This window comes from Mugil cephalus, chromosome 9, assembly GCF_022458985.1.
Source record: "Mugil cephalus isolate CIBA_MC_2020 chromosome 9, CIBA_Mcephalus_1.1, whole genome shotgun sequence".
In the NCBI taxonomy this organism is placed as follows: Eukaryota; Metazoa; Chordata; class Actinopteri; order Mugiliformes; family Mugilidae; genus Mugil; species Mugil cephalus.
Window position 1 is genome coordinate 6497991 of NC_061778.1, and position 14283 is coordinate 6512273.

At 40.0% G+C, this 14283-nt stretch overlaps 1 protein-coding gene across 5 annotated transcripts; it reads left to right on the forward strand.

The window, feature by feature from the left end:
- The first annotated feature begins 1465 nt into the window (after window positions 1-1465).
- postnb (periostin, osteoblast specific factor b) lies at window positions 1466-13987 on the forward strand. Of its 5 annotated transcripts, none has more exons than XM_047594862.1 (20): window positions 1466-1633; window positions 2089-2187; window positions 5121-5185; window positions 5990-6147; window positions 6240-6404; window positions 6491-6637; window positions 6761-6902; window positions 7695-7907; window positions 8034-8168; window positions 8665-8813; window positions 8941-9077; window positions 9266-9396; window positions 9511-9641; window positions 9893-9995; window positions 10130-10197; window positions 10289-10334; window positions 10482-10652; window positions 12226-12294; window positions 12379-12408; window positions 13375-13987. In XM_047594862.1, the coding sequence occupies exons 1-20, from the start codon at window positions 1515-1517 to the stop codon at window positions 13401-13403; spliced, it is 2307 nt and encodes a 768-aa protein (XP_047450818.1). In that variant the 5' UTR covers window positions 1466-1514; the 3' UTR covers window positions 13404-13987. The 5 variants fall into 5 exon arrangements, with proteins under 5 accessions (XP_047450818.1, XP_047450819.1, XP_047450820.1 ...); XM_047594863.1 differs by having other exon boundaries at window positions 12229-12294; XM_047594864.1 differs by lacking the exon at window positions 12379-12408.
- Window positions 13988-14283: the final 296 nt, after the last annotated feature.

Below are 14283 nucleotides of genomic sequence, written 5' to 3' on the forward strand. Positions count from 1 at the left end.
CTACTGGAGATTAGTTACTTATCTGCCCCGATATACAACTTCACGCCTTAATAGGCTCAAGCTTGCAAACAGCCTTGGCTGTTGGATGAAACTGAAGCCAGTTTCTGTTACCATAGCAGCCACACTATCTTTAGAAAACCAATCAAGTTTTGTGTGTTGTTCTTTGTGCTACGTCTGAAACTCTCCCTTGGATTAGATTGCTGCCGCATTTTTTTTTTCTCTTGCATTCTACTTAAAAAAAAAAAGAAAAAATCTCACTAGTGATACACAAAGAGGGGAGGCCATACTGGGATGAAAAACTTCCTTTATTCTTTCTGTCTCATGCAGGGTTTGTGTGTGGTGTTGTGAAAGTGACTGAATCACATAGTGTTCGAAATGCAAAAGCTATGGTGCATTCAATTAACGATGTAGTGAGTGCAATGCCATTGCAACAATGCCATCTTGTTTGATCATGCAAGAAAGTACAGTGTTGGAGTCTGAATATTATGTGTAATGAGATAAAGTTGATGTCTTCCAATGTTTTTGGAGGATTTCACGTGCAAGTGGTTTGTGCAAAGCCCTTGAGTAAAGACCATGTGTTCAGTCCCAGACATTATTTTGCTCTCACAATCTACGCTGACAAAAGTTGGTTTGATTAATTTCCACATGGATTCAATAAGAGAAACAAATACTGTATGCATGTTCTGTTTTCTGGCTAAAACAAGCACCTGAACCTCCAAAACTACCTCCAAATCTTTTCTTAACAGAAAGTCTGTCATATTTCAAATCATTTTATACTGTGTGTAGTATAGAGCTCCACTACAATGTAAAGTTGACTCTCATCATTATGTTCCCCAGCTGTGTGAACCGTATTGCTTACATTTCTTCCTGCCACTAGGGGGAGCAAACTGCATTCTGATAAATTTACACAATTAAAACTCTGGCATTTATTCAGAGAAGACATTATGTAATGCGTCTTTGTTTTCGGTCCAAATAAATGACACTTTTATAGGCAAGATAAGCCGTACTCTGCATTCTGAGAACCCATCTGCTCAGTGTATATCTATGTATCTATTCACGTGTCAATCAGCCTCAGGCTGCATGCAGCAGTTTTGTAGCAGTGCACTAAGAATCTATGTATGTATGTAACTAATCATGCAGAAAATAGCCAGATAATTTCAGTTTCCAATGCTACATCATCAGCTGTGTTGTAAATTGACTTTTCGTATTCCTGAAAGAGGCGCAAAAACAGAATTAAAACAAAGTTAAAAAAAAACAACCCTTCACAAATAATTAAGGCGGCTGCAAATACACAGATGCATAGCTCGTAATTCATTACACAAGAAACTAATAAAACCCACTGTACAGTATTTGTGTGTAGAAATGTGGCTCTTGAGAAACTCTGGGTGGTCCATGCATGTAAGAAATGTTGCCATCCTCTTCGGGTGGAGGGTGAGACTTGTGGTATATAAACTCCTGCTCTGAGCCTGCTCCCCTTACTCTTGGTCTGGAAGGGCTGGCTGAGGAAATCAAGGATGAAGCTCCTTTTTGTAGCCGCCTTTGCACTCTTTGTGCTCTCTACATTTGACAGTGCTGAATCCTCGGCTTATGACAAAATAGTTGCTCACAGTCGCATAAGGGCCAGAAAAGAAGGGTAAGCTCTTCAATATTTTAATTTTTAATAGTTTTATATTATAGTTTGACCTTTTGACTTCATGTTGTTTACCTTGCATGCATGAATCTAAATCTTGGCTGACCAGTATGATTTCATAGATAGATTAAATCTTCATTATTAGTGATTATTTATTGTTTAAGTATTCTAAAATATTGAGGAATTACTATGCATTTCACACAGGAAATGAATAGTGAGGTTGTAGTCAATCATTCATAACTCAAATAAAACACATTTCTTGCACAGCAGCCACAGATTATTCATATTTGAGTGTCTGCTTTCAGAAGCAGTGTGGGCAGTTGCCAAACATTTATCCAATTGACAGTCTTTGCCAACAGGGATTTTCTTCTCACATGATAATTTCCAGGCGAGTAATTTCATAATTCAATAGGTATTTACTTGTGTTTTACTTGCCCGTGTCCCCCTTTTCCCCCTAGACCCAATGTCTGCGCACTCCAGCAAGTCATGGGGACCAAGAAAAAGTACTTTAGTACTTGTCGTAACTGGTACCAAGGGGCCATCTGTGGAAAGAAAGCGTAAGTGTTGCTTTGTGTCTCCATTAGGTGACAGAAAAGTAATCTCTCCAATTTAACGGCATTAAAATTTCAGTGACTGTTAGATTTACACTGTCTGTGTCCTCCTCCTCCTCCTTCTCCTCCTCCTCTAATACTACTTCTTCTTATGAGTCTTCATGGAAACTTGGATATTATTTCCATAGAGATAGACATCTGTTATCTTAATCTGAACTGAGCTGCCACTTAAAATGAAAAACACATTTATGGACAAAGCTCTAAACTCTTTGTGTTGAGGACAGTTCCATTTTATCCTATAAAATCTAAGTTTATGGGATAGCCTGGTTGTCGCTGGATGCCACAGTGGTGAACCACTGATTCCAGGATATGATGTGGCTGCAAAATGTTGACTGTATTCTTGAATGGAAAAGTGTTCAGCTCAATCACTCCGGGAATCCTCTTTTTTTTTTTTTCTGTTACTGTTCCAACTCGCTCAGCAGTTTTTGGTTTAAGCAGGCCTCCAGGCTATGCCCATTTTGCAGTCTTCTTACTCTTTTCTTCTTCTCACTCACACATGCATATAGCAAAGATAAACACAGCGAGTTTGCCCTCATGCAGAGTTTGCCTCACTGAGTCATGCTTAACACTCTAAATAGGGTTAGTCGTGATGAATATATATTGTGCACCGCACTTGGCAAATGATAATGTTGGACACAGCCAAAAAAAATCTGCGTCCTTTTCAGTGGGAGACATGGAACTATGGAATCAATCAGAAGGATGCTGGGCTAAAAGTTGAATCCGCAAAGTAAAATGATTTAAACATGTTACATCAAGGATGAAGTAGATTCCTCATAGCAGAGCTGCACCTGGAGCGGAACTATTCTTATTGTGTCCCAGATTTTACATAGTTTAGTTTGTTGAGTGAAGTTCAACTGAGGTTATTGTTTAAATTTATCCAAACTGGGGAGAAATGCCTTAAAGACTAATATATTATTCGTCTGAGCATGTTTGTGCACACAGACTCTCCAGATGTTCCTTCCCAGTGATAACATAAAAAAACTGTTTTTCCACACAACAGTTTCAGACATGCTTTTCAGAGGAAGTAATTATGCCAGTCTGCTGTAAATTTGGTTTGCAGCACAGTATCTACGAAACACATGTACACCGCTGTGACACATAAATAAGATTATATTCAACAATATGGCTTATATTGTCCTTTCCCATTTGTGACTGGCTTTGCTCAGTCTGACTTAATTCAGACAAAGTATTTGTCTTCACCCACTGAGAGGATATTTCTGTTTCCCGAGAAGGTCTGTTTCCAAAAAAACATTCGCACTACCAAGCTTCCAGACTGGTGACATGCTGAACTGAACTGTAAAGTCAAGCGCAGTATATATTATGACAGAGCTGTCATGATTCCAGCTGAACAATTCGTCTGTGTAGATGCTGACAAGTCAAAAGTTTCCAGATCCAGTGCCAGATACAACCCCTCAGAGTTGGAAAGCAGTGTAATGGGGGTTTTGCTGACTCTGCCCCATTGAGGCTTGTGATCTCATCCCAGGCCGGCTGTTACATAGGTTCACTTAGCCATGACCCAGAAGCACTGGTCTGTACCCTGTCGGAAACATCTGCAGGGGATACAACAAAGAACAAAGTGCTACATTAAAGTACACTCTGCTTGTGAAGTCTTGTCTCTTGACAATGTCTTAATTTTCAATCATCAGTTGCTAAAGATCTTTAGGTATTCACATATACACTAGTGTAGCTGTTCTTGTTTGTGGGGATTTTGTTTGACTCCAACCACTTGCATCCATTTTAAACTACAAATAGTACACGCACGGATATTTCCTGGTATGCAGATTTTGCAAGAACAAAAGAGGCACTACTTAACCCAAACACTTTAGCGTCTTTTCTCCTTGATCAGATCAGTTTCTACACAACAGGATACAAGCATACTTCTCAATCTGCAACATTTGTAAATACCCAATTCGCGAAACAAAAAGTTGGAATTCTCACTGTTTGTCGTGATTATTTTAATTACGCTGAATTTAAAATAGTAAAAAGAGAAGCTTTCTTAGTGGTTGGAGTTTCCTAACCATAAAAATTGAGTAATCTACGCTAATGAACTCCACAGCCAGCTCTGGGTGCATGTGGTATTGTTTATACTTAACAGCCACATCTGGGTTGTTCTTTGTGTCTCTGGGGTCTTTTATTGTTGCAAGTTATTTGAGGTGAAATGTACATCTCCAAGTGTCTAGTTTTCCCAGAGTCGGAGATAGTGCTGTAGTTCCAACAAGCTCAAACCCGCTGACGCAAGTCATCTTTAAACCTTGCAGCTGCTCTTTGAATTTTACTGTTCTCCTCAGGCTACGGTGTCAGGAAGACGGCACTATAGGAAAATAAAACACCCGTTCTCACACATTTCTCCAACAGCAAAAATAAAAAATAAAAATAATAACAAAAAAACAGCATATCTAAACAGAAATCATAGTGACCATTCTCAATAGCTGTCTGAAGAAAACGTAGCATAAAAAATCTTGTGACAACTGTTCCCATACAGAACATCAAAACCAACGTTTCTCATGTTAACCAGAATTTCCTTAAACACAGCTATAATTATATCCAGTGTTCCAAGGCCAAAATCTTAGCCAAATAGAGTCACCACTAATTGTTCGGCTTCAAAGCGGAGATCTTGGTATAAATCTACTACTGTAATGGTAGCCTAAGCCTCAAGGCAGCATTTCTATTAGATTTTGGCCTTCGCTATTGGATCACATGGTCTGTTTAGGTAATGCACGAGATAATGAGTAACATCTGGAGACAGTGAAAACACCAGACATCCGAGAATGATGATTCAGCTGGAAACATAGCAACCAGAAGAAAATTTTAGAGGTTTTTGCCAAAAGAATTTCAAAGGATGCGCAAAATTTGTGACCTGTGTGTTTTTTTCTCTGCAGGACGGTGCTGTATGAGTGCTGCCCGGGATACGTGAAGATGGATGGCATGCGCGGCTGCCCTGCAGGTATAGCCCGTGCAACAGTGTAGTCAGTGTATAAATGTTAATGGCCATATAGCTGTGAACTATTTTTGATATAAGACTAAATAAGCTTGAGCCATAGCATACTGTAGATACATTGTCGTGTTTTTCCAAGTGTTGCCCTGCTGATGCCTTCTTCTTCTTTTCCTTTTGGCTGTTACCTTCAAGGGTCACCACAGAGTTCATACACTGCATTCATGTACTCCTTTCTCTACCTCTTTGGTCTCCCTCTAGACCTTCTGTTCTAACCTCAGCATCCTCTGAACATATGCAAACCATCTCAACCAGGCCTCTCTAACTTTACCTCCAAAACATCTTACATGAGCAAAGGGTCCGTGAGCCCTTAGGGGTCCGCAGAGGTGCTGCAGGGGGTCACAATTTCTTTGGTTGATTAGGTATTTTTTATGTTTTTTTTTTGTTTTTTTGTTTTTTTAATTTTCCCCCACAATTTAAAATTTCTTTAAATACACATTAACATGAATCTGACATATTTTAGTAAAGGGATAAGGGATAGCTTAATATTGAATGTTATGATATATTCATAAATAGCACTAGGCCGATATATATATAATAGTAGGTAGTAGGTAGGGGGTCCCTACTTAATCTCTCCATCAGTTTGGGGGTCCTTGGCCTGAAAACGATGAAGACCCTTGCTCTAATGTACTCATTCCTGATCCTATCCCTCCCGGCCATGCCCAGAGAAAAACCTCAACATCTTCAGCTCAAAGCCACTGTCTCTTTATCAGCTGTTGTGCTGATGATACCTCACGATGCATATTTCTGTCCCAGTTGCCCCGATTGACCACGTCTATGGCAGTTTGGCTATAGTGAAAGCCACTTCAACCCAAAACTACGCTGACATTTCCAAGCTGAGACCTGAAATCGAGGGACCAGGATCCTTCACTTTCTTTGCTCCTAGCAATGACGCCTGGGAACTTTTGGATGAGGTGAGTCAAGACTAAACAAAAAGCATTTGGAGAAGATCCAACTCACCTCACTTTTTTCTTTTTTTTGACATCTTATCTTCTTCACCTTACAGACAATGAGGAGCGCGCTGGTCAGCAACGTCAACATTGAACTGTACAACGCTCTTCACTATCACATGACTAACAAACGCTTCTTGACCAAAGACTTAAAGAACGGAATGACTGTAACTTCCATGTACAATGACCTTGGTCTCCTTATTAACCATTACCCCAATGGGGTGAGTATTCAGTGTTATCACAGTACCCCTTGAAGATGAACTACTTGTACTTGGGTTGCATCATTGAAGTATGTGCTGTTCTGTAGGTGGTGACAGTGAACTGCGCCAGGATTATCTATGGCAACCAGATTGCCACCAACGGAGTGGTACATGTCATTGATCGTGTCATCAGTGGTGTTGGAAACACCATCCAAAATGTCCTTGATGTTGATGATGACTTGACAACTCTGAGTGTAAGTACAAACAAGTGTAGACCAAACAGTACAAACACCTCATGGGCGAGCAATTGCATTTGTCCACTGTACTGTACTAACGACTACTCTAAATATAATTCTGCTGGTGAAATCATTTTCTAGGATCTGGTTCAAACCGCTGGACTGGCAGAGAAACTTGGGGAACCAGGACATTACACTCTCTTTGCTCCCACCAATGATGCCTTCGACAAACTCGATAGCGACATGCTGGAAAGATTTCAGAGCAACAAAGACGTCCTTAAAGGTAAACCAAGCTATTCTTCAAGTGATTATGCTAAAATGATTTCAATTTAAAAGTAGGTGAACCACATTTGTAGTAAATGATTGAAGAATATGAAAAGATATGTAGTGGCTGCGGGAAGCATATTTGTCTTCCATTAAGGGATCATTTTCAAATGTTCAGCTTCTTCTAATTCAAAACAGACGAAGCCGCAAGGAGTCTGGAACTTACACGCTGCTAGCTTTATATAACAAAGACGTCTCTAAGTCAAACTCTTGTGTAAACTTGTGAGTGGAGTGTCAAACAATGTTACACGTCATGTGACAAGTTTGTGTGATTCTACCTTCTTTAATTTGTAGATTTACATTGTACATGTTCATAATTATTTCTATTTCAAACATTCTCCACTATCTCAGTCATAGTACATAAATCAAAATCTAGTTGACTGTCAGCTTTTGAAAAACCACAGGAAGAACAACATTTCAACATTTTTATGATAAGTCTTTTTTTTTGGGGGGGGGGGGGGGCACACACAATGAAAGGCAGGAAGCAGCTGCATCTTTGCACAAGCTCATCAAATTGGCAACATGTCTGCACATTTTTATTTGCCCATAGTCTGCTATATGTGAGATCAGAACCAATTCACACGAACTGAGGCTGAGCTTCAGAGGTCTTTCCACTCAGGGACCTCAGGGATCCAAAGGGTCTGCAGGTTTCCTGGGCTTTATTTCCTCAGCTGCAGTGCAGCATGAGAAACAACATAAACCTACCAATGCATGACATAAACATCTACCTATGCACTTCATCCCATTCCAGCTCTTCTGAGTTACCACCTCCTGAACTCGGTTCAGTGCTCTGAGGCCATCATGGCGGGCAGCTCTCACGAAACCCTGGAGGGCCACAACATTGAGATCGGCTGTGATGGAGAAAGTTTGACAGTTAACGGCATCAAAATGGTGCTGAAGAAGGACATTGTTACCTCCAATGGAGTCATCCACCTCATTGACCAAGTACTCATTCCAGACTCAGGTTAGAGCTCCTCTTTTCTTTCTACTTGAGCACACCTGGTTTATTACAAAAACTTGACAGACATGATTTATTTTTATTTTTTTTTGTCTGTAATTCATATTGTGTGGAATTCCTGTTCCCTTTAAGCTAAGCAGGTAACAGAACTGTTGGGAACTTCCCAGTCAACCTTCGGTGACATGGTTTCCGAGCTGGGCCTTTCCGCTGCTATGAGACCCGGGATTGAGTACTCTTTTCTGGCTCCCCACAATGCTGTCTTCACTGGTGAGTCACACACTGTTCATTATATCATGCACTCCCCTCTGTTTTCCACTTGGCAGGTGGTTAATGTGAATGCTGGCTGGTCTGTACTCACTGTCTGGAATGAAAACAGTATTTCCTTTTGCCTGCTGATACTCATAAGTGAGAGAATATGTGCCTCTGGATATCCTGGGCCACTATTCCCATCGGACATTTCCTGAAAGGAGCAGTTATGTTTTGTTTCTCTAACAAGAAAGTGCATTTAAGTGAGCATGAATACTTCCACAGTAACGTAGGATGTAGCTTTAAAGAATGCACAAGGCATCAGTGTAAAAACTGTAATTATATTCTTTTTCTTTTGTTACTTGGTACTGGACCATTTGTTTATCTTTGTTTTTAACTGAGTCATGTCAAAGAGGATTTCAGTTACTAAGTGGCTAATAAATGCAAAGTCAGCACAGTAAACGCAGATGTTCATGGTTCTGCACATTATACATTTTACTGTTTGTTCCCTCTGCAGATGAAGTGATGTCCATTGATCAGAGTGATCTCAAGCTTATCCTGGAGAACCACATCTTCAAGAATAAGATCGTCCTGCGAGAAATGTACAATGGACAGATGCTGGAAACCATTGCCGGAAAATTTCTCCGGGTCTTCATCTATCGCACTGTGCGTTTCCATCTCTGAAGCCGTGCCCAGAAATAGAGACATTATGTGTATTAACTTTGGCATCATTCCCTATAGCCTTGAGACATAACATTAAACCTTGTCTTTGACTTGTGGATTATGTCTGCAGGCTATGTGCATTGAGAATGCCTGTCTGATAAGAGGCAGTAAAGAAGGAAGCAACGGGGCCCTTCATCTCACAAGAACTCTGTTGAAACCTGCAGAACAATCGATGTTTGAGATTCTGACAGAAAATGGAGGGTTCAAGTAAGTGCAGGGACATGCTAATGAAAAAGGACTGTGGTCTTTAAATGCAGCAAAACCACATCTTTTCTGTGTCTTTCCATTAAATCCACATGGCACATATGGGAGTGAAAAAGTGCTGATGTTGCAATATGTCCACTCTCTGTGGTTTCTGTAACAGCCAAGTTACAGTTTTCCTCTCTTTTCTGCAGGATCTTTTTGTCTTTGATGGAAGCTGCTGGGTTGACCGACCTGCTCCGACAGCAGGGAGCATTCACTCTGTTCGCCCCCAGCGACAAAGCTTTTGCTGGTTTAAGCGAAAGGGACATGAATTTGCTGAAGAGTAAGTCTTACACCTTTTATCTCTGAATGCGTTTCAGGCCGTTAGTTTATGTCACCAGATGAATCTAATGCAGAATAAATGAATAGTTTTTGTGTTTGGCGTTGTTTATTTCAGGTGACATAAATGCTCTCAGGACCATCCTCCTGTATCACGTCACTAATGGCATCTTCATCGGTGATGGTTTGGAGCCTGGAGTAACAAACCTTTTCAAGTCTCTCCAGGGCAGCAACCTCAAAGTGATGCTTGTAGGTATTTAGTGCAATAAGACTGACCCAGTTTTTTCTAAAGTCAATAAACTTTTACAACATTTATAGTGAATACTGAAGGTTTTTATTACCATCATCATTGGATGATTAAATACCGTCCTCACTTTGAAACTCACTGACGTCTGCAAACTAATATAACATCCATTTTATATCAGAGTTCTCTCCTTGTCTTTTAAAACAGGTTCATTCACGTTTTGCTTTTCTGTAATTGTTATACCTTTCTCCCTCAGGCAAACAACACAGTTCAGGTGAATTCTCTCCAAGTCCCTCAATCAGATGCCATGGCCACAAATGGAGTCATTCACTTCGTCAACCAAGTTTTGTATCCCGCAGGTACGAATCTCATCCAGTCAGCCTCGTTAATACTCACGTCCCATTATAAATCTGCCAAGACATCCACTTTATGTGTGGTTTCAATAATTGTTGTAAATACCTAAGTGTGGTTAACGCCCTGTGCTTTCTTCCAGACATCCCCGTTGGAAGTCAGGAACTGATGGCGTTATTCAGGAGGCTCATCAGTTATATGCAAATCAAGGTGACATATATCAAAACTTTGAACAAAATGTCATCAACACATTTTTTTTAAACCTGCTATAACACATTTTTACTTTGTTTTTGTTTTACAGTTTATTACAGGATTCAGATATCAGGAAATCCCCCTCACCTTTTTGAGTAAGTTGTAGTATTATAATGCTACTAAAGAGTTTTTATTCTTACTTTTTTTCAATGTGTATAATGGCTTCATCAAGTCTTCCACAAATGAAGAATAACGGTTATATGTGAAACATGACTCTCTTACCTTTATCATCTCCGCTGCAGCCAAGATCATCCAGATGGAGCCCACCGTCACCAAGGTTACCAGGGTCATTGAAGGTCCGCCCTCCATCACCAAGGTTACCAGAGTCATAGAAAGCAAGCCCTCCGTCACCAAGGTTACCAGAGTCATAGAAGGTCCGCCCACCATCACCAAGGTTACCAGGGTTGTCGCAGGTAAAAAATTTTCTTGAATCAGCATTGTCAGGTCTCCTCATCCAGCCAATCATCTTAATAGCTCACAAACACTGTTGTTTCCATGACGCTAATACTTAGTCAGCACTGGCGCCTCAAACACTGATACAGGATACATTAAATGAGAAAGTTGTTTTATATCAAACACGAGGGATCGTTACTCACTCCGCTTCCTATCAGCCTCCAGATAGTAAATGTGGTTGGATTTGTACAGATTATAAAGTATGAAGTTATACAGCAACAATGCATAAATGGAAGTGGGTGATTAAGAAGACTAAAAGGAAAAAAAAAATCATGTGGATATGCAGTCAGTGCTGATGGTAGTTGTGATCAATGGAAACAATATGTTTCTGCTGGCTTGCTGCATTAACAGATTCATCAAAGTTTTGTGAGTTGTCTTGCTTGCACATGCATTATTCCACATATACAGGATAACATCCCTATTTTCAAAAAGCGACACAGACTGAATAATACATCCGGGCAATAAGAAGCATTTGTTCCCCAAACATGGCAAATGACAAAAATAATGCTACTGAAGGTTCGCGTACCCTCTCAGGCCTGTTGTTCTTTCCCAATTTATGCAATTTATCTCTGGGGCTCTTGAAGGTCTCCAGTGCACCTCTGTCAAAATGAACAGTAAAACTTTGGAGTATCTAAAAAACAACTGAAATAAGTATCGACGGGTTCAAAGGGTTTCTTAAAGCCAGGGTTGGGGACAGTAATGCGAGACCTAGTCATATACCCTGACCTGGATGACTGACAACTTTCACAGACAAAACTAGCGTGCATTGGGAAAGTCAACACAAGGTCCTTCTGGGCTGATATCCAGCAAAAATAGCCTACACTAAAAATCCTAATAGAAGAATGATTGAATTTTCATTGGCAGTCGTGTCTTCTTGCTAGGCTAATGCCGTTCTACTGCTCCGCTTCCTGCTTTCTCTCTTAAGAAAATGAAACACTGGCTGTCTATCAGAGTCAAGCAACTGTAAAGACCGGGCTCAAGGACCACAACATAACGTGAATGGTGGAGACAGATGCCAGAGTTACAAAAATAAAGGGTTTATTTCATTTACAAAAGGATAAAAGGTAACACGTGAACCACTGTGAGCCACTGCGACTGAAGAGTGATGTGTTCTCAGACACCTTCAGCCATTCTTTTATCCATATCTTCTCAGGTGAGAAAGAACTACTAAAGCCCATGCACCGTACAAAAACACTTACAGTTATACCCTTAAAAATACTTCTAAAACGTCTTCTGTGCTCAAATTAAAAACACACATTTTGCTTTAAGAAACATAGTTTGTTTGTGGTACAAGCAAGATTTTGAGTTCCCCTTGAAATTCCAGAGGCAGATACTATAAATCTAATTTGAAACAGCCCATAGTGTTCCGAAAAACGGATTTTAAAGCTCAGCCACAGAAGTACAGAGAATGACATGTTAATTTCATCAAACACAAACATATTCAAGTACAGTGAATGTTATCATTGATGTCTATTGCTGAATATAACCTGCAGAATAATGTGGTTTCACTTTAAGGATATTTTCTTCCTCAAGCAGGAGCTGACCTCTCAGAATTTGGCTCCATTGGGGGCAATACTGAAACATTTACCGAACCGCTCTCACGTGAGTTTCATTTTGTGAATGTCGGTGACTAGGAAAAATGGTTAATGAACAGTTGTGACTTGTATGTTTGTTTGCCTATCGAAGGTTATCCAATAGGAGGTGCTACCCGGAGAGGTAAAATAAATAATCCAGTGTTGCAGTAGCTGGTTTACTTGAGATAGCTGCTACATTCTTGGGGCCTAATGTTCTCGCTGCAGCATATATCAACACATCTGTTCAGTCATGCTGGGTGTAATTTTCTCACACTGCTTACTTGCTTGTTACTTGAGCAAACTGATACCATGCATGGTAAATACGAAGTGAAATGCAGTTTAGCACAACAACCTGGTTATGTTTAAAGATACTAAAACTGCTAACCAACTAACTTTGTATCTTGTCTGTAATCGCAAACGAATACTTAACAGATGGATACTTCTTGGAAAAGTGCAATTACTTCCTGAGTCTCCACTGGTTGCCAAGCAACCTCACTGTGTGAACAAGATCTCACAGAGAGCCAAGATCTTGCATATAATCCTTTGTAAAAAAACCACAATGTGTTGTTTTTACACTTCTGATTTTGTACAGATTAAACAAACAACTCTGGAGCTGTCATTAGTTTTTGTTGCTTTTGGACTGAGCCAGGGTAGCTCTTTTCACTGTTTCCAGACCTTGTGCTAAGTTGAGCCAACGACTGCTGGATGTAGCATCATGTTTTCCATGCAGACACAGGGATCCTATCAGTCTTCTCATCTTAACCTTGGCAAGGAGGAGCGTATTTCCCAAAAAAGCGAACCAGTTCCTTCATGCCAGCTGTCTGCTTCTCACTCACTGTTGCCGCAAAGCTCATCTGCAATCTATGCTTAAACTTAGTGCCAGTGCTACAGTGCAGCATTCACCTGTGTGTTCTGAGTCGGTACGCTCCCGCGGGAGGGTTGTCACTCGTCAGTCCCGCTCCCTCGCTCTGCTGAGCTTGGTGTTTCCATGCTGGGAGCGATGAGCACAGATGCCAAGCATCAAAATAAAAAAAACATATAATTTAGAGAATAATCTATTCGCCATGACTGTCATGTATTTATTGTTCTGTGTCTTTTTTTTCGCCAGCTGGCAACAGGAGGAGAGGAAGGGACTGATCACGGACGCATGAGAGTACCTCCCTTGAAAAGGCAGAGAGAACGCCGAGGTTGAAACTGGTGTTTTGATACAGGGGATACGTCTGAAATGTCAGTGCTTTCCAACTGACTTCAGAAAACTATTCTCATAAACAATTTAATGGTGCTTTGAATGTATACAGGTTCAGTATACAGTATGTAAACAGCTCAAATGAACATTTTGGCAAGACTTTAAAGATGAATCAAGTCAAGGCAGCGATAAAATCATCTAAATCCATTAGGTTAGTTATATATATATAAAAAACACTTCAGCTCTAAACTACTTAATGCTTTTACTAGAGGTGAAGGTTAAAATCAGGTTTTTACAAGCTGTTTGAGTAGATTAATAAATGTCAGCATGACAATGATTTAAAAATAAATGATGTGTTTTCTGACTGTTTTTGTTCTTTTTTTTTTGTTTTTAATTTCTCCGGCTTAAAGTCGTTTAAGGTTTCATGTAAATTTTATCTATGCTTGTATCATTTGGGTTGATGTAGCTAAATGCAAGTATTCCCTTTTTTATTTTGTTTTTTAAACATCATCCATTAAAGTGCTTTTTGTTGAGATGAATGTGCCAGTTAGAAAAGGTCATTGTGTTGTGGAGTCATTTCTGTGTCCCGACGAAGTTCTTCAGTGTTACTACTTAAAAGATATGCTAAGATGTCACATCTAAATATTATGTCTGCAGCGTGTACTTCTTAGCTGAAGGTGATTGAGTTAGACAGTAAAAGCTATATCCTGTAGGTTTTAAGAGGGAGCTCAAGAGGACATTATTTCAAGTATAAATCAAAGAAAAGGACCCTACAGAAAACTAATGAACGAATAAAACTTACAACATATACAGCATATACAAGAAGTGGCT

Coding starts and splice junctions, on each gene's coding strand:
- postnb (XM_047594862.1), top strand. CDS start 1,515: ATGAAGCTCCTTTTTGTAGCCGCCTTTGCACTCTTTGTGCTCTCTACA. Junction 7,908..8,033: donor AGTACTCATTCCAGACTCAG/GTTAGAGCTCCT, acceptor GTTCCCTTTAAG/CTAAGCAGGTAACAGAACTG. Junction 10,653..12,225: donor GGTTACCAGGGTTGTCGCAG/GTAAAAAATTTT, acceptor TTCTTCCTCAAG/CAGGAGCTGACCTCTCAGAA.